General features: G+C 43.9%; 1 protein-coding gene across 1 annotated transcript in view; it reads right to left on the bottom strand.

Moving 5' to 3' along the window:
* LOC126184036 (uncharacterized) overlaps positions 1 to 18,595 on the bottom strand; it is a 106,067-nt gene extending 87,472 nt beyond the window's left edge. Inside the window, exon 1 of the mRNA XM_049926393.1 lies at positions 18,580 to 18,595. Coding sequence (XP_049782350.1) covers positions 18,580 to 18,595 — 16 coding nt within the window. The remainder of the gene's footprint in view (positions 1 to 18,579) is intronic.
* Between the last annotated feature and the right edge of the window lie 2,283 nt (positions 18,596 to 20,878).

Raw genomic sequence — 20,878 nt, 5'->3', positions numbered from 1 at the left:
TTAAACCTTCTACGCCGTTCTAAATTGATGTTGTGGTTCTGCAATAGAAAAGTATACATACTGAAATGTCAGCGTCTTTAAACACGTGTTTTCTGTTCGTTTTATTTCGCAAATGATATCAAACCAACAAACAGGTTTTGTAAGCCAAAAAGAATACAGCTCTTTAAGACGCTGAAATTTCAGTGTGTAGGGTATACACTTCTTAATAATGGCCTAGAAAGCTGAAACTAGTCGTGAAATAATATAATTAATATAGATAAAGTGAAAAATTCCACCTGATTGTAACATGAAAGTGTTTGCTGTAGGTGATCTGCTAAAGAGGTTCTTTTCCAGTAGATCTTTGGAGGAGGACGTGAAGTTTTAAAGTTAGATTAATATTCTCCAAGTGTAAAGCTTATAGGAGGGTTGGGGGTGGAGGGGTGGGGGTGATGAACGAGGCTCACCGCTTTGGCGCAAACTATATGAACAGAAACAGGTAAATGCTCGTATCATGTTTCTAGAATATTTTGCCTGAGTGTGCCATAGGAAAAAGTGAAGCGCTCTCTAAATACTTATGCGTAGAGTATGAGGAAATTTCGAGCACTAAATCTCGCAAGGGTTGGTTGGTTGGTTGGTTTGGGGAAGGAGACCAGACAGCGAGGTCATCGGTCTCATCGGATGAGGGAAGGACGGGGAAGGAAGTCGGCCGTGCCCTTTTGAAAGGAACCATCCCGGCATTTGCCTGGAGCGATTTAGGGAAATCACGGAAAACCTAAATCAGGATGGCCGGACGCGGGATTGAACCGTCGTCCTCCCGAATGCGAGTCCAGTGTCTAACCACTGCGCCACCTCGCTCGGTAATCTCGCAAGGGTGCAGCAGTCGAGTCGAGTGGCAACCGTGGCAGCGGTCTCTCGTCCAGCGCGTTGGAAGCTGTGTGTTTACATATCGCGTGAGATTCGCGATTTTGTTTGTGCCGTATCACCGTCCTATACGTAACACGTCGAACTTAAATAGAACAACTGGTATCCAATGCATCTTCCATCGGCATTGTCCGCGTCCTGAACCTTTAGAAATTCTAATATTAGTACTTTTACGGTCGCTAACGCACGGTTGTGCAGGGGCACTCGACCCGGGGTTAAGCCGATTCGAATTCTGATGGTGGCAAATATTGTCACTGCTAGTATTTGGCCGGCAGGGGGAGGACAGGTGGTGGCGTGAAGTTGCTTATCACTAGACTTTGCGCCAATGTCCCGGTTAAAGTATCAAACCTCTCCGCCGTATCCGATACGTGAGGCCATGCGACACTGTTGATGGTGATCTGTCCGTCAGATGCAGAGATTGATCTTGGCGGCCCCCTTACTGCTATTCACGGGGAGTAGGCTATGTGCCGGCACCGGATCGCACCTTCTCGTCATCACGCACACGCACACGCACACTGTAATAGAGCATATTGTAAATAAAAGAAATATGTACTTAAGATCGCTCATGAAGATATCATCGGTTTGTATTTGGATTTGATTTTGAACTCTTAATGAGACTGGAAACTCTTCAATTATGTGAAAGTATTTTAAGTCCCACTGGCGTTAGTCGAAAATATAAACATTCTGACAGCTCGATAAGTGACGTGGTAATCGTACATGCTGGCTATGGGATCCGTAATGTACGCGTATTCAAACTTCCGTTCGAATTTTCAAATGGTTCAAATGGCTCTGAGCACTATCGGACTTAACAGCTGAGGTCATCAGTCCCCTATAACTTAGAACTACTTAAACCTAACTAACCTAAGGACATCACACACACATCCATGCCCGAGGCAAGATTCGAACCTGCGACCGTAGCGGCAGGGCGGTTCCAGACTGTAGCGCCTAGAACCGCTCGGCCACTCCGGCCGGCTTCGAATTTTCGAATGTTGATATCTGAAGATGGCTATGTCCCTATGGAACCATATTTAGCGTCACTAATGAGAAGCGGTTGCCTGCTTACATCCACCAAGTTCACAGCGGTGTTAAAAATATTCGTATTGACTTTAAGCATATACCGTTGTATCTGTGCGCTAGTGGCATACGGACATCCATATCTTATAGTTGACTGCTCTTTTTGCGGGTCAACAGAGCGCTTGCGGGTAAACTGTAGTAAGCACAAGCCAGTGCAACTTCTCCGCGAAGCAAGCCAGATGCTGCTCCAGCAAATAAACAGCTACCCTTCCGTGCTCTCTTGTAATGTTTTAGCTAACACGGCCGGCGCGGCCGCTGAGGCGAACTCACTGCTGTCGCTCAACAGTCGCAGCCGCCAGCCGCACTTACCCTTACCGAGGACCACACTCGTGCATCGGAGGAAGCTATAGTGACGGAGCAGATGACCTCACATGTTTCTGAGGGAGTATCAGATACCCTATGTCTTCTGAACGCAACTCGATGCTCAAAGGGTTTCATCTGCCACTCAGACGTTGAAATTCCCGGCGAAATAAGCAAGTGTAACTACTGACAGTACCGTCGTTACCGTCACAGGTTCCATACCGCGTTCCGACGACGAAACGCGACCTAAAGAGACATGTAACAAGAACATGAGGGGCAAAGGAAAAGCAGACACCTTATATGTCACCCGATAATAAGAATAGCGTCTCGCACTCCGGGACGCAAAGGGAAGCTGAACATGCTGTGTCGTCCGAAAAAGACACAGCCAGAACCAGAGCAAAAGCAGCACAGGCACAAAAATGCCAGCTGGAGTCAGTGCCATAGACACTCGCCGCTTGCGCGAGTTCCACCAACGCCATAGGCGGCGCTGAGGATGAAGATATCGACTCCGCCTCTGCCAACTGCCGGCCGAGTACAACCCGCCACTGACCGGACTCCCAAAGACAGAAGAAAGAAGACTACTCGGAAGATAGAAGAGCAGCTCTCGCCCACCTGGCTATGGATCATCGTCCAGGGCTGACAGGGAACGTCGTTTAGTGAACTCTTACATGCAGTGTCGCAGACTTAATCATTCAACAAGTAACAAAGATAAGCAAACCTTTATAACACATTTGTGTGACTTACTAACTTGTTGGAAAGTTGTAGAAGCTTCGTTCTCCGATCCTGTTGCCTGATCCTGGGGCATAGCTGTGTAATAGTGGCAGGGAGAAATTGTCTTAGCGGTGTACTGAACCAGAAGCCGTTTCACAAACACCAGCAGCAGCGACGAGGCCTTTACAAAACAGGCGAAGAGGTTTTACAAAAGGGAGCTGCAACCTCTTCGGATTCTACACGTGGTGTCACTTCTGGCACTACAGCCATATAATAAGACCCATCGGCAACGCCCGAAACATCGCACTGGTGGACAGAAGTCAAGAATGAAATGCCACCTCATGCTGCACTGCAACTACAACACCGTGATGCAGCGCCAGAGTTATACAGTCAGGCGACAGAAGTCATGAGATATCTCCTAGTATCGCATCGGATCTCATTTTGCTCGGAGTAGTATGGACTTAACAGGTAGATGGAAGTCCACTGCAGAAATATTGCGCCAACTGCCTCTACAAAAGTCAATCATTGCGATAGTGTTGCTGATGCAGGATCTTGTGCACGAACTGACCTCTCGATTATGTCCTACAGATGTTCGATGGGATTCATGTCGGGAAATCTAGGTGGTTAAATCAGTCGCTTGGATTGTCCAGAATGTTGTTCGAATCAATCACGGACAACTTTGGCCTGGTGACATGGCGCATTGTCATCCACAAAAACTCAATCGTGCTTTGGCTGCAAATTGTCTCCAAGCAGCCGAACATAATTACCAGTCTATGATCGGTTCAGTTGGAGCAGAAGAGTCAGGCCATTCCATGTAAACACGGTCCACACCATTATGGAACCACACCACCACCAGTGCCTTGTTGGCTAATTTGATCCACGGCTTCGTGGAATCAGCACCGTACTCTGACGTTAGTATCAGCTCGTACCAGCTGAAGTTGGTATTCACCTGACTAGGCCACGGGTTTGCAATTTAGGGTCCAGCCAATATGCTCACGCGCCAAAGAGAAGCACTGCAGGCGATGTCGTGCTGTTAGCAAAGGCACTCGCGTCGATCGTCTTCTGCCGTGGCCCATTAATGCCGAATTTCACCGCACTGTCCTAAAGGATACGTTCGTCTAACGTCCCGCATTGATGTATGCGGTTATTTCTGTCAGTGTTGCTTGTCTGCTAGCAATGACAACGCCACTGCTCTCGGGTGTTAAGCGAAGGCCGTCGGCCACTTCGTTGGCCGTGGTAAGAGTTAATGCCTAAAATTTGGTACTTTCGGCACATTCTCAGCACTGTGGATCTCGGAATATTGCATTCACTGAAGTTTTCCAAAATGTTATTTCGCGTTCACCTAGCGCCAACCACCATTCCGCGTGCAGAGTCTGTTGCTCCCATCGTTCGTCCGTAATTACATCAGAAACCATTTCACATAGATCATCAGAGTCAAATGACAGCTCCGCCAATACACTGCCCTCATATCTTGTGTACGCGTTACCACCGCCATCTGCATATGTGCATAACGCTGTCCCATGACTTGTCACTTCAGTGTAATATCACTACAAGCAGTAGTACCCGGAGTATTTGTGGCCACGAAACCTATACTCTTGCAGACTTTCTGTATGGCACGGTGGCCAATATTCCTCTTCTTCAGGACGTTACCACCACCGATATCACTATTGCCGGTTATATAGCCATTTTTAACGTGCGTAATAAAAATTCTACTGGACTGCAATCCTGATTCGTGGCGTCATTCCTTTTACTAATGTCCAGCGACATCTTAAAGCTCGACGTACGTCATGTACGATCAACGAAATACAAATAATAAACCTCTATGCTCCATCAGGCTCAAGGAAGACAAACGTTCCCTGTTTTCTAAAGAGAGCTGCCAGGAGTTCTCGTCACCAGTGGTGATCCGCCACTATTTGCTGGAGACCAACTGCGTCCTCTATGCCAAGGATCAGTCGTCCAACTTTATAAAGTGTCTAACTAGAAACTCTAGTCACCGGTCTTCATCTAGTTGACAAATGAGAACAGTTTAGTGGTCCCCGCTTCTCATTTACTGTCTGTCCCACTGTGTAGCAAGCAGGCTGAATAACATGTGACTCTCCCGATCTGTAACCGCATGTGACGAGCGATGGCATAGCGCCAATCAGTTTTTCTGACCACTGTGCCTACTCTTGTTTTATAAATCTTCAAAGACGACAGGTCTCTCGTGGTTTCGGCTACTGCAAGCTGAATACTGATCTGCAAAACCCCAAGATTAGAAATGACTTAAGACCTAATTGTGATCAAGCTCTTCTACAAAGATACCGTCACTCCGATGCTTTGACATCGTGAATTCGCTACGAAAAGCCTTGGCTTTTGTCAATAGTGGAACAATATATCAGGCGAAACTGTTATGGTGAAAACGAGCATAGAATTTTACTATGAATGTATCAGGAACGTTTACCAGATATCTAATATCCAAGGCGCTGCAACATATGCAAAGATCAAGTTTTTTTAAAGATAAAAATCACCGACGTGTTGCAAAAGCAGCTCTCGGGAGTATTTCTTGAGGCTCAACCAGAAGACGTAACTGCCGAGAAAAAGGGTATCGCTGGTCCATGTTTTTGCGCCTTGCACGCCGGCGGAAAGTTCAACTAATACTGAAGTTGTGAATGGCTCCGGCTAGCAAGAAGTTACCCAGAGAGGAACTGTGACTGTGCTTATGTAGAGAGCCTGTATAGGGAAAGAGTGGCCAATCGGACGATACGGCGGCCATTTTTCTGCCAAACTGCTGGCGGGACTTTTGAATGGTCAGTAGTGGAGTACACACTCACCGAATCAAAAGCACAGGACAATATGGCGAAATCTTTCGTTAAATGCCTTTCTTTACAGCTATAATATACTCATAGTAGACTACTACGTACAGCACAGGAAAATTTGATACAGTTGCTGTAAAATTATTCGTTACTTGCATTTATCTCGTTTAAAGTTCGTTTACTAGACGTATTGCAATGAAAGTAACGTAAATAAGAAAAAATAGTGTATAGCATTTGTTTTGTATCGGAAGTGCATAACGCTAAAGATTTAACGTACCTGTATTACGTCCGATGAATGAAAGTCGTAAGCAGTTGTTTACAACCAAATGCAGCACAACCTGGCATCGTTTATGAACGTCTGCAGTACGAATTACAGATGTCAAAAACAATACTGTACAATTACTAACGTGCTTATTTCAAACATGTAGGCATACCGGTTCACATGGCTCTGAGCACTATGGGACTTAACTTCTGAGGTCATCAGTCCCCTAGAGCTTAGAACTACTTAAACCTAACTAACCTAAGGACATCACACTCATCCATGCCCGAGGCAGGATTCGAAGCTGCGACCGTAGCGGTCGGGCGGTTTCGGACTGAAGCGCCTAGAACCACTAGCCCACAAGTAGGCCTACAGACTTCATCACAAAACGCTTCATTATTTCAACTCGTATTTAAGATCGCAAACGCTAATTACGTACTAAAAATGATATACAAATAAATAGAACATGCATGCACAACGCACAACAAGTCTTTCAATAATTCAAATACCTTTTAATCGTTTCCAAAAGTCCTCTGAACTTCAACTCAAAAGCATGGCGAACATAGGAAGCGCGAGAGACGTTTGGCAGAAAAATGGCTCCAAAGCTAATCAACCAATCACGGGCAACTTCACCTATGGCCACTCTCTCTGTACACAGGCAGTCTATGCCTGTGCGTGTTATACTGTGCCCCCTATGACAGGCAAAATAACGATCACCCTTGTCACGCAGTGCATCCAAGAACACCTGCAAGAGGTGGATAGAATCATTCTGGAAGCTCCATTCACAACTGACGAAATTGAGAGCGCAACCTTCCGCGCAGTTAAGGGAAGGTCGCCAGGTTCTGATGGCCTCTGAGCAGAAATTTGCCAGTTCTGTTACATGATCAGAGAATCCCTTCATGCTATTGCTAATGACGTTTGGCGAGGCGCCAAAGTACCCAACGCTATGAAAAAAAAAGTGTAGTTGTTTTCACGGAAACAGGCCTGTATGCAGCCTGCGGCCTATCACGCTGCTTAATGCAGATTTTAGATTCATTAAGCGCTCGACCAAGACTCGTATGGAATCAGTCTTTGAGAAGACAACGCAGCTACCAATATTGTGCCAACACGTAGAAGCATTCTCACTGCAGTGTGTGGAACACACATGCGATAGTCTCCGCAGCAGCGGCCGGAACTGAAGGAGCAATTTTATTTTTAAACTTTTCTAAAGCGACTGACCGTGTGAGCCATGAGTAATAGAAGCGTTGACTAGTACGGGATATCAGCACTCTTATTACGGCAATCCTCCGCGGCGCGTAATCGAATGCTTCCTCTGAAAATTTAATCAATCGTCACTTCATAAAATTTCCCCGTATTGGTCGGTCTGTTTCTCTGTCCGCCAAGTACGCCCACTGTCGAAGGCTCTGTATGCTAAGGCCTTTGAATCACTAATAAGTTTCATTGGGAACAGAACACGTGAATCTGCTGCACAACATACGCAGACGACGTGTTTGTCTCTCTTCCGAACAAACAAACAAAAAAAAAAAAAAAAATTGGTTCAAATGGCTCTGAGCACTATGGGACTCAACTGCTGTGGTCATAAGTCCCCTAGAACTTAGAACTACTTAAACCTAACTAACCTAAGGACATCACACACATCCATGCCCGAGGCAGGATTCGAACCTGCGACCGTAGCGGTCGTGCGGTTCCAGACTGTAGCGCCTTTTACCGCTCGGCCACTCCGGCCGGCTTTCCGAACAAAACCTGGTCTCCCTGGAAGACTTATTTAAAAATGTACTTGAAGGCGTCTGGTGCTCGAACCAACGCTAGGAAGACCACCATACTTCCCCTCATTGGTGGCTTTGACAAAACTCCTGAGGTGACATCGGCCGAGTAACAAAGCTCACACTGTTCTCTTACCATTTACTGGGAGACCATACATGACCGCACGTTAACTAAGAATATGTGAACCTTCTCAATCGCATCAGGGCCACGCTGAATTTGCACTACGGCAGACACCTGATATTCCTACAAAAGTTCAAGTATCCATCGCAACCAACATTTACGATACTACCCTAGTACTTCCGCTCTCTGAAGGTTTGGCGGCGAATACTCATCTGGCATTCAGCTGTTTTCTCCTCCGTGGCAACAAATACAGTTCGTGGCACTCATCCTGCCTCGCTCACGGGGTGGTCTTGTCTCATCAGAATTAGAAACAAACTCGCGGCGCTCCTCATCAACCTAATGCGCATCCCTTCTGCACAGTCTCTTAACTAGCATGAGCCCAACGAGCATAGTGCCATTGATCTACCTCGCTACGATTCCTCCAGAATACCAACTCATCCAGATATATTTTCTTGAATTTAGTTATGTTCGCGCCAGTATCCCAGAAAGACGAAGACGATATACAGGCTGTTACAAAAAAGTAGGGCCAAACTTTCAGGAAACATTCCTCACACACAAAGAAAGAAAATATGTTATGTTGACATGTGTCCGGAAACGCTTACTTTCCATGTTAGAGCTCATTTTATTACTTCTCTTCAAATCACATTAATCATGGAATGGAAACACACGGCAACAGAACGTACCAGCGTGACTTCAAACACTTTGTTACAGGAAATGTTCAAAATGTCCTCCGTTAGCGAGGACACATGCGTCCACCCTCCGTCGCATGGGCTCCCTGATGCGCTGATGCAGCTCTGGAGAATGGCGTATTGTATCACAGCCGTCCACAATACGAGCATGAAGAGTCTCTACATTTGGTACCGGGGTTGCGTAGACAAGAGCTTTCAAATGCCCCCATAAATGAAAGTGAAGAGGGTTGAGGACAGGAGAGCGTGGAGGCCATGGAATTGGTCTGCCTCTACCAATCCATCGGTCACCGAATCTGTTGTTGAGAAGCGTACGAACACTTCGACTGAAATGTGCAGGAGCTCCATCTTGCATGAACCACATGTGTCGTACTTGTAAAGGCACATGTTCTAGCAGCTACTCTAGTAGAGTATCCCGTATGAAATCATGATAACGTGCTCCATTGAGCGTAGGTGGAAGAACATGGGGCCCAATCAAGACATCACCAACAATGCCTGCCCAAACGTTCACAGAAAATCTGTGTTGATGACGTGATTGCACAATTGCGTGCGGATTCTCGTCAGCCCACACACGTTGATTGTGAAAATTTACAATTTGACACGTGGGAATGAAGCCTCATCCGTAAAGAGATCATTTGCACTGAAATGAGGATTGACACATTGTTGGATGAACCATTCGCAGAAGTGTACCTGCGGAGGCCAATCAGCTGCTGATAGCGCCTGCACACGCTGTACATAGTACGGAAACAACTGGTTCTCCCGTAGCACTCTCCATACAGTGACGTGGTCGACGTTACCTTGTACAGCAGCAACTTCTCTGACGCTGACATTAGGGTTATCGAATTGCCTCATCCATTGCAGGTGTCCTCGTCGTTCTAGGTCTTCCCCAGTCGCGAGTCATAGGCTGGAATGTTCCGTGCTCCCTAAGACGCCTATCACTTGATTGGAACGTCGTCCTGTCGGGACACTTCCGTTCTGGAAATCAGTCTCGATACAAACGAACCGCGCCACCGCTATTGCCCCGTGCTAATCCACACATCAAATGGGCATCTGCAAACTCCGCATTTGTAAACATTGCACTGACTGCAAAACCACGTTCGTGATGAACACTAACCTGTTGATGCTACGTACTGATGTGCTTGATGCTAGTACTGTAGAGCAATGAGTCGCATGTCAACACAAGCACCGAAGTCAACATTACCTTCCTTCAATTGGGCCAACTGGCGGTGAATCGAGGAAGTACAGTACATACTGACGAAACTAAAATGAGCTCTAACATGGAAATTAAGCGTTTCCGGACACATGTCCACGTTACATCTTTTCTTTATTTGTATGTGAGGAATGTTTTCTGAAAGTTTGGCCGTATCTTTTTGTAACACCCTGCATACACTACTAGCCATTAAAATTGCTACACCAAGAAGAAATGCGGATGATAAACGGGTATTCATTAGACAAATATATTATATTAGAACTGACATGTGATTAAATTTTCACGCAATTTGGGTGCACAGATCCTGAGAAATCAGTACCCACAAAACCACCTCTGGCCGTAATAACGGCCTTGATAAGACTGGGCATTGTGTCAAACAGAGCTTGGTTGGCGTGTACAGGTACAGCTGCCCATGCAGCTTCAACACGATACAACAGTTCATCAAGAGTAGTGACTGGCGTATTGTGACTAGCCGGTTGCTCGGTCACCATTGACCAAACGTTTTCAATTGGTGAGAGATATGGAGAATGTGCTGGCCAGGGCAGCAGTCGAACATTTTCTGTATCCAGAAACGCCCGTATAGGACCTGCAACATGTGGTCGTGCATTATCCTGCTGAAATGTAGCGTTTCGCAGGGATCGAATGAAGGGTAGAGCCACGGGTAGTAACACATTTGAAATGTAACTCCACCGTTCAAAGTGCCGTCAATGTGAACAAGAGGTGACGAGACGTGTAAGCAATGGCACCCCATAACATCACGCCGGGTGATACGCCAGTATGGCGATGACGAATACACGCTTCCAATGTGCGTTCACCACGATGTCGCCAAACACGGATGCGACCATCATGATGCTGTTAACAGAAAAAATGACGTTTTGCCATTTGTGCACCAGGTTCGTCGTTGAGTACACCATCGCAGGCGCTCCTGTCTGTGATGCAGCGTCAAGGGTAACCGCAGCCATGGTCTCCGAGCTGATAGTCCATGTTGCTGCAAACGTCGTCGAACTGTTCATGCAGATGGTTGTTGTCTTGCAAACATCCCCATCTGTTGACTCAGGGATCGAGACGTGGCTGCACGATCCGTTACAGTTATGCGGATAAGATGCCTGTTAACTCGATTGCTAGTGATACGAGGCCGTTGGGATCCAGCACGGCGTTCCGTATTACCCTCCTGAACCCACCGATTCCGTATTCTTCTAACAGTCATTGGATCTCGACCAACGCGAGCAGCAATGTCACGATATGATAAACCGCAGTCGCGATATGCTACAATCCGACCTTTATCAAAGTCGGAAACGTGATGGTACGCATTTCTCCTCCTTACACGAGGCATCACAACAACGTTTCACCAGGCAACGCCGGTCAACTGCTGTTTGTGTATGAGAAATCGGTTGGAAACTTTCCTCATGTCAACACGTAGGTGTCGCCACCGGGGCCAACCTTGTGTGAATGCTCTGGAAAACTAATCATTTGAACAATACAGCATCTTCTTCCTGTCGGTTAAATTTAGCGTCTTTAGCACGTCATCTTCGTGGTGTAGCAATTTTAATGGCCAGTAGTGTACAATCACGGAAAAGGACGCACGTGGAAACACTATTGAAGAATGGGAACCGCAGGTGAACTGGACAGTTCTGTGGCTACATATTAACCAGCCTTACGGCCTTCACGGATTCGCTCACGATGGTATCTATCACAGACAAAATCCGTACTACAGACAATTTGCCCAGAATCCCCCTCAATGTAACAGCCGCCTACCACAAAGGCGGAAACGTTGAATCGCTCTCACACAGATTTGTTTGCGGAGCAGCGCAGGACATGTAGGATTTTCTCAGCTACCGACTAGCCATCATTGGTGAGACGAACGCATGCTATCTGTACGTTCGAGAACCGACGCGGCCTGACCGCACGCGATACCCTATTACTATACAAAATGCAGCACTATGGCTGAAATGGTTGAAAGGGCTCTCAGCATTATGGGACTTAACATCGGAGGTCATCAGTCCCCTAGAACTTAGAACAAGTTAAACCTAACTAACCTAAGGACATCACACTCATCCATGCCCGAGGCAGGATTCGAACCTGCGATCGTAGCGGTCGCGCGGTTCCAGACTGCAGCGCCTAGAACCGCTCGGCCGGCTATGGCTGATCGTACATACAGTCAGCTACACTGAAAACCAAGACTACCTTCTCAGAATATTTGTCCTATATTTAAGGGCAATATTTTCGGATTGCACGGGATGACAATCATCGGGAAACATTTGGCAACATGCTGTATATGATGATCAAGGAATCGCCCCAGTTAATAGATAACCGACGCAGTGATCAAACGAACTATAGAAGAGACTTACACTGCTGTGGCTATGGCATGTAAGTTACACATGTGTGTGAGTAGCAAGAGAAGTCGGCAACAAAGAAGAAACAAGTACATAGATAAATATAAATTTGCTCAAAATAAAAAAGGACAATTGACTTTCCCCACTAGAAAGATGAATCTTATATTATGTCATGATAACCAATAACAGAAAATTGCTTTATTAGAAGAATTTTTTATACAGCAGATATAGAAACCTCCCTCCATTGTGTCCGGAAAAACGTTCCTTTTCTTCTGAAGTGAGAAGAAATACATTTTATTCAGCCTAGAGTAATATGTGCCGGAATTTTGTTAATTTTTTGCTTTGGAACAGGAATTTAATGCATTCTGAAATCGGAAGAATGACAAAATTGTATTTCGTGATATCAACATTATTTCATTGTGAGGTCACGCACGCATTCAACAAAGGCACTGAAATCTAGCCTATAAAGACACGTTTGGTGACAGTAAGGAATGATTTAAGGGAAGCTTTGAGGCCCTGAAAAAGTAAAATAAAATATTAAAAAGGTGGGTAAGACCGCGGACCCTAAGATCGACAACTTTGGTTCCAACCCCGCTGGTTCCTGTTTTTCAGTTTTATTTTATTGCTCGCAATGTTAAACGATCAATAATAAGATTTAATTATGTTTAAACAGTTAAATTTTTATACGTAAAATGAATGTTAAATAAGGTAACTATAACACTGTAAGTCAAAAGGCTATAGACCACCACCTTGTCGCACAATGGTAAAATTTTAGTTTGAAATATGTATTTCTCTTCTAGAAAATGCTTCTTGTCAGTGCCTGTAGCAATACGCCCGACAGTTTCTGCTGCATCTGCGTAGAGTCCATGGTTACTAGGCATAAGAAGATTTCTCCCATTGTAAAGAAAGCCTACTAACATTATTTTGGAATAGAATCTAGGGATTAAGAGAAGTACTGGCAAGGCAACATTTAATAAAGGTTTCCTGTTGCAGCACATCAAACATATTTGACTAACCAACTTTGTCAAGTGAATCTGAATGTCTAAAACAGAAATTAGCAAAGCTACCTGCTATGTAACTTCTATAACCTCTAGAAGCCTATAGTAGGCATTGTGAGACACCCTTATATCTTTAATAGCATCAATATGTTAATTAAAAATGGCTTCTATACATCTTCAGGGTAGTAATGTAAATGAGTATTGTAAACTGTTTTTCTCTTTAATGATGCGAGGCTGCAATAACCTAATAAATGTATATACACCTCAGAAGGTTTGCATTTCCCTGTTGTGACAAGTATTATTACCTTTGAAATAGGAAAAAAGAAATAGAAAAATTCTTCCGTGACGACCATTTCACCTGGGAATTGTGGGTGGTATATTAGCTTATTTCTTCTTTCTTCGGAAATACATATTGTATGCTCTTATTTTGACATCCTCCATCTCCTCCCTATGGAGATACGAGACGAAAAGTACATCTGATCTTATGAAACACCTCAATTATTATTATTATTATTATTATTACGAACTTGTACAACGTCTCTGAATATTGCACTGGTAACAACTGTTTTTTATATCTCCACATTGTTATCTCCACTCCACGAAAGTACACTGAGCTTTTCGGTCAGTTTTGAAGGGGAAACATCTCATGCATACTGCAAAAATAAATGCTCATGTTGTAACACGCATACTAACATTCTTAAATGAGTAACATATACTTCACCCACGTAACATTACAAGACATCTGCTTGTAAACTGTCACCCAAAAGGAGTGTGCCGACGACCTATACCATCTTTGTAATTACTGTATAATACTAATCGTAATACTAAAATTAACACTAATGTTCAAGGTCTTCAGTAACTACTGAATGAGGGCCACTAATGAATGTTCTAAGGCAGAGAAATAATTACAATAATGTCCTGCACAACAACTTTGTAACTACACTGGTTTGTTCGATTGGAAATAGTTTTGAGAGGTATTTTTAATGAGCGTTGATTACCTAGTCGCTATGGAATAATTACAAAATTGAGGGAAAACAGAACGAAAACTTCTCCTTATGGAGGAGAAAAACGTAAAAGCCTGCTCTGTAACAGCGGAACGCGAGTCATGCTTTCCTCAGAGTCACTGCTACGCTATAAAGATTGCTGCCCGCGTCCTGCCCAACGACCACTACTTTTGTGACATTGAGTTGTTAGTATATCAGGCATCTGATTATTGATTTTATCGGAAATTTGTGTGAAATTGCCACGCAGCATCCATAGTAGTTACTGCAATCTTTAAATTACCTGCTGTCTGGAGTTAGCCAAGCGAGCAAAAAGGGCCCAAGATTTTGATGCATCATCAAAAGTACTTTATTTTGCTGTAACCGAGAGAGCGATCGACTGTACTATGACATGTAGAAATTTGTGAGTTTTCTACCATAAAACAGAGTATATGGAATACGCGGTCCTAATTCTCATGCCTTTCGTAAGAGATTTCACAGGAGTTAGATGTGTTGAATTCCATTATTACGTACGTTGTTGTGACATGAAAACTTAGTGTGCTGCACGAACCAGTCACTATAAATCCTTGTTACCTATGAGAGACAAAGTATTGCTTACGTACAGAGGTTGTTGGCAAAAACTCCATACAGCGGGAATAGGACTCGCTACGATTCTACTTCTTCCGTCCAGAAGCCATTAGTAGCAAGATAAAACACGCGTTGTGGATTAGAGACCTACGCACGTGCTGGCATTGTAGTAACAAGTACTGTGGAGACATCGAACCTCAACGTAGCTCCTCCTGTGCTTCAGTTTTACAACTTAATGCTGCTGGTTCAAATGGCTCTGAGCACTATGGGACTCAACTGCTGAGGTCATTAGTCCCCTAGAACTTAGAACTAGTTAAACCTAACTAACCTAAGGACATCACACACATCCATGCAAGAGGCAGGATTCGAACCTGCGACCGCAGCGGTCTCGCGGTTCCAGACTGCAGCGCCAGAACCGCGCGACCACTTCGGCCGGCTTAATGCTGCTGTTTGTGGTGGATGCAGGCTAGTGTTGTTGTTGCAGTAGACAGTTTTATACCAGGTGACAACGGCAACCAACTATACTATGGGATGTTCTGTATTAAGTACGTGTACTTTATTTCTGAATTTAATGGCTGTTCACATGTTTCATTAACAACATGAATGCACGTAGACCTGTTACCCTTTGCTTGGTTAAGGTTTCATTTTGTTATTTAAATTCAAATCTATGTTCTCGTTAATATTACAGTTTTCTTTCTAGTAGTCGAGAATAAGTAGAAAACTAAGACGAAAATATTGAAGTGATCTAGTAAGAAACTGTGCTATGGCTTATGAAGAGCTAACAAATGTTGATCGTGGATGTGGTGTGTTGAGAGTAGAGCATGATTTCTGTTTACTGTTTAGAAATTTTGTTGTAGCTTTCAAAGTGAGAACTAGCGACGGTTGTCACTGGTACGTAAACTGATTTCCTCTCCTCAATGTCTACGATGCCTTCTCATCAACGTAGATTATTTCTCTACAATGGGAGCTCTTTACGAAGCTTGTATAAGCGGTATTGTCTGCTGCAGAAGTTACTCCTTAAGACAGGAGATCGCGAGAATTCAGTTCGGAACCCAATGTAACTGAAAACGATTAACTGGAAGAAACTGTGAGAGGTTTCAGAAATTCAAACTCAAAAATCCAAGAAGTGACAACAGTCAGTTAGTTTTACTAGTTTATATCCAAATATTAAGGTGGATACGCTAGCTTGCTGCCATCTAGTGTTGACACTCTGTTGCCCAACATAATTTTGTTGTCAAACATTGGACTTCGACTGAACACCGCACTAGATTTTGCTTCTGGTGAGTTGCTTCCTTCGTGAGAAGCATTGTAAAGGTATTCCCTTTACCCATACTGCGTGCGAATGTGTAACTATGTAAGGTAGCCCAAAACATCTTTTCACAACAGCACAATTCGACCTTTTTTATTCGGAAATTGTCTATACGCTGACGGCGCTGTATTTAGGGCTACAACATGTCTGGTGCAGTACTGTTAAGCTCACAGATGGCCTTAGCTCGAATCACTTATTTCGTAGCTATTGACGTAGGACATTTTTTAAATAGGCACGTGCAGCTGCGAGCGTGCTACGTAGTGACATACATTGCATTGAATTGTAACGACTTCAAAACGAGTGAGGCCTAAGACGTATGTTGATGGCAGTATGTTACGCAACAGACTGTGGCAGACAGAAGTGAATTTTAAATATCCAGGGGCTGTAAATCTGTAAATACCATCAGTGCAAAATTTTCGCTGAACAATATTACTGCGTCAACCGTGTACATTTACTTTCTAGTAGGAGTTCTGTGCTTTTTTCCAATTTCAGAAGGAAGAAAAGGAATGTCTTACGTCCCGCCGACTATGAGGTGATTAGACACCGTGTACAAGCTCTGAGTGGGGAAGGAACCATTTCGGCATTCGCTGTATGCGATTTAGGGAAAGCAGAGAAACTAAAATTTGATGACCGTACTGCGATTTAAGTCACGAACACCCGTACTCTAAGTACAGTGACCACTGCCTCACATGGCTTCAGACAGTCGAGCTATTTTAACTGGCTTCGACTTCGCAGCTATATGGACGGTAACACTCCCCTCCATTCCCCCTCCTCACAGATGCACCAGTAATATAAATAGAAATAACATTGAGTAGGTTCCAACAGCTACCGAGGACGTTCGAAACACAGTAACACAGGTAAGGCATATTTAAACTCTCGACGGTGCCTGAGGCGGCACTGCGTTCCCCGGTTGGGGATGCAACGTCCCTACAGAAACAAATGAACGTAGATTTTGGACTCCTCTGAAATATCTAGTACTAAAAAAACCGTATGCTTCTACATGACAGCAATCTGAGAAGAGCTAAGTTTTCAATTTTTCAACTAAGTTTCCGACCGGGTGCTGAACGATATCAAAGAAATATTATTTGAACCTTTCTTCTAAAGTGGGTCACATCGCTTCGTTTACTGCAGGTACTATTTAGACAACTCTCGCCTTCCTGAAGTATTATGATACACAGATGTACATTTTCACTTTGGTTAGTAAAAATTACGTACTGGATTCCCTTGCACTTTTCATAGTTTATGTATCAATATATGTACATAGTTTGTACCAAAATACTCATTTGTACGTTGTCTAAATATAGGTATTCTGACGTTACCTTGCAATATTAATTATTATGATGAAAATTGTATTAAATACGGCAAAGTTTAAATAATGCGCAAACGTAAACATTAGGCTACTTTACAGTTCAGTCTGTTACCACTATCTTTATTTGCCATTCAAATCCGTTTACTTTGCTGACTAAGCCAAAGGCTCTGAGCACTATGGGACTTAACTTCTAAGGTCATCAGTCCCCTAGAACTTAGAACTACTTAAACCTAACTAACCTAAGGACATCACACACATCCATGCCCGAGGCAGGATTCGAACCTGCGACCGTAGCGGTCACGCGGTTCCAGACTGTAGCGCCTTTAACCGCTTGGCCACACCGGCCGGCGACTAAGCCAAAGCCCTTTGGTTAATCTGAATGTTGTGATAAATATGCTTCAATATTTATCGTTTATCATTTCATAGTATCACATTACAGAAACTGTTTCAAGTGTCTGAACTGCTTTACCATACTTGTGTTTAATATACAATGAAGTCTGAAAGACTCACTGACTTACAGTGCAGGCAGGAAATGCCGCTTACATACGTCAGACAACACGAGTCATTAACTTCCACTACCTACTATCTGAACCATATCTGCATTGAACTGATCAAGTATTAACATAGTAAAACGTGAAATCATCAGATAAAAGTAAACTTTGTACCTATGCTATAGGTTAGGAAAAAATTCTTTAAATACGCCATTAACTACCTCTACGTAAATTAAGTATTACTATTTGTGAATATTTTTCTTGAATCTCAGCCTCAGTTGCTCAAAATTTCACCGCGACCGGTTTCGGCTGTTAGGCTGTTTACAGTGGTGACAAATTAACAACAAAAAGCTATCCTGTCACGTTGAGTGCACGCCAACTGATGAAGGGGCTTCCGTTGTTCAGCTGTAAGCATATAACACGACCTACGAGCCTAAACCGTCCGCGGAGAAATTCTTGTGCAGCTCGTGCTGCAATTCAATAAAAATATTCCTTACAGTAACGTACACCCTGTGTCGGAAGAAAAATATTGGACAAAATAACTCGTTAATAGTTACACAGTCCATAAACTGTAATAATACTTCAGAGTTTACTTAATATTTCGGGGTATACGCTAAAAATGTCACCAATTTCCACTGAAAGTTGTACTACGAGTAGAAACACTGAATATGATGATCGTATCAAATTTCACTCTGCGACGCTCTGAATACAGTGTAATGTTTGTGTATGAGCTCCCTGGCGGCAGAACGACTTACCTGCGCGCAGTCCCATCGCGGAGTGTGACGGCGCCGCGGCGCTCGCCAGCTTATAGCATCGGCGGGCATTCACCCTGCCCCGATAGCTTTTCCGCTTCGTGCAACGGTCCATCAAGGCCGAGGCACGGCCTGCCCTCAGTTGACCGCCAGAGACCATGGCCCGCTCTCGGCCACGGCCACGCCGCATCCCCAGCTGACGCGAGTACCTCCCAACGTCAAATAACAACCGCTGTTCTGCTGCACACTGACTCACATACGTTTTAGTTTATGCCTATAATCTGAAACCACTGTGAAGTGAGTGGTGGAGGGTACTTCTGTTGTACTACGTATGTTGCTTCTATGACCTTGGATATGAGAGACTTAGGCTGTGTGACGGCCGCGGTGGTCTAGCGGTTCTGGCGCTGCAGTCCGGAACCGCGGGAATGCTACGGTCGCAGGTTCGAATCCTGCCTCGGGCATGGGTGTGTGTGATGTCCTTAGGTTAGTTAGGTTTAAGTAGTTCTAAGTTCTAGGGGACTTATGACCTAAGATGTTGAGTCCCATAGTGCTCAGAGCCACTTAGGCTGTGAATTATTTTGCTACTGATCGTAAAGGCAACTGCCACACTAATTTTACTCTGGCCAGTACTCCTTGTTTACTTTATCTACGGTCGACGTCGAAGCCATTTACGGCTTCATCGTGAGAACTTAGACACAACTGTCGAAATGGAATAAACCCGCTAGTATATCTTGTTGATGTACTATAAACCCTCTAATGTGGCGTCTATACAATTTTACATGAATGTTTCCGCTTTTCTCAGTGCAGCAGATTATTTCGACACTCAGTGTTTTAATGACTTCCTGACGACAGAGAAGTTGAAAGTTTGAGTGTGCACACAAATCTGACGTAGCGAGAAAACCGAGAAATATCTATGCTGACAACTACGGCCGGCCGGTGTGGCCGAGCGTTTCTAGGCACTTCAGTCTGGCACCTGGCAACCGCTACGGTCGCAGGTTCGAATCCTGCCTCGGGTATGGATGTGTGTGATGTCGTTAGGTTAGTTAGGTTTAAGTAGTTCTAAGTTCTAGGGGACTGATAACCTCAGATGTTAAGTCCCATAGTGCTCAGAGCCATTTGAACCATTTTTTTGACAACTACGTTGGCACTGCAAAATGCTACACTTGAGGGAGTATACCATTTAGATGACTGTGCCTAAGCGCATGAGGTTAAAGCCGTACAAGGCTTCGACAGTGATGGATAAATAACTTTCTCTAAGATATTTTATAAGCAGGATGTGAATAAGAGCTCATAATGTGCAGTTGTTAACGGGGTTGGTATACTACTAGGTCAAAAGTTTGAGCGGAGCGGAAGCAAGACTTTGTTGAAATTAGACAATGAATTTTTGTCGGAATTTTTATAGCAAAACGAGGAATGGGAAATGAACAAATGGGGTATCAAATCACAGCATAAATTAAAACTCTGTTTTTCTTAATCTATGTAGTCTCACCCCTAGAACACTAAAGGGGAGAAAATGATATATTGTTACTAAATCATCGTAAATTTTACCGCTCCATATTTTATTCAAAGGAAGTCGTTACTTGTATTTCATGCACTAATTAAACATAATTATAAGGTCTCCAGTGTTATGTTATGTACAGAATATATACAAAAATCCTGTTTTACACCTTATACTGACAATAACAGATTGGTGGAAACCGCGAATTGGTACCAACTTCACTCGTTAATTAATCTTTTTTCCATACATAAAAAACTCGTGTCACAGTCTTAGTTGCCATACTCCTCCCAAACGGCTCGATCGACTCTGATGAAATTTTACATGTATATTCGGTATGTCTCAGAATCGGTCGTAATCTATTTTTCATACCCCTAAGCGATGAGGGTGGTCCACCCTAAAAAAATTTCTTATTTTTTAGACAGAACTTTTTATTTTTATTTTTTTATGATGTGGCATTAAAAATACACACATCCCTAACCTTCTACCACCAGTCCTCATTTTCTAATAGCGATTTTAGTAATTTAATAATTTTCAACCCCGGTCGATAACTGATCAATTATCACTTCATCAGTTATCCCCGCCAGGTGTCTACCGGTGATAGTCTTCCACTATTAGATAGATAGGTAATTGAAGAAAACGTATCAAAAGCAACGACTCGAATATCCCTCTTTGAATCGACGTAACTAGACCGAGAAGTTTAACTAGGTAGCACGCGTCATTCGCCAAACCGACATTTAGGCCTAGCGCACACTCATCGATTTCTATGGTACGGAAATATATCGTACGATGAAATTCTTGTAGTGG

The sequence above is a fragment of the Schistocerca cancellata genome, chromosome 4, assembly GCF_023864275.1.
Source record: "Schistocerca cancellata isolate TAMUIC-IGC-003103 chromosome 4, iqSchCanc2.1, whole genome shotgun sequence".
In the NCBI taxonomy this organism is placed as follows: Eukaryota; Metazoa; Arthropoda; class Insecta; order Orthoptera; family Acrididae; genus Schistocerca; species Schistocerca cancellata.
This window is presented reverse-complemented; position numbering and strand designations above follow the sequence as displayed.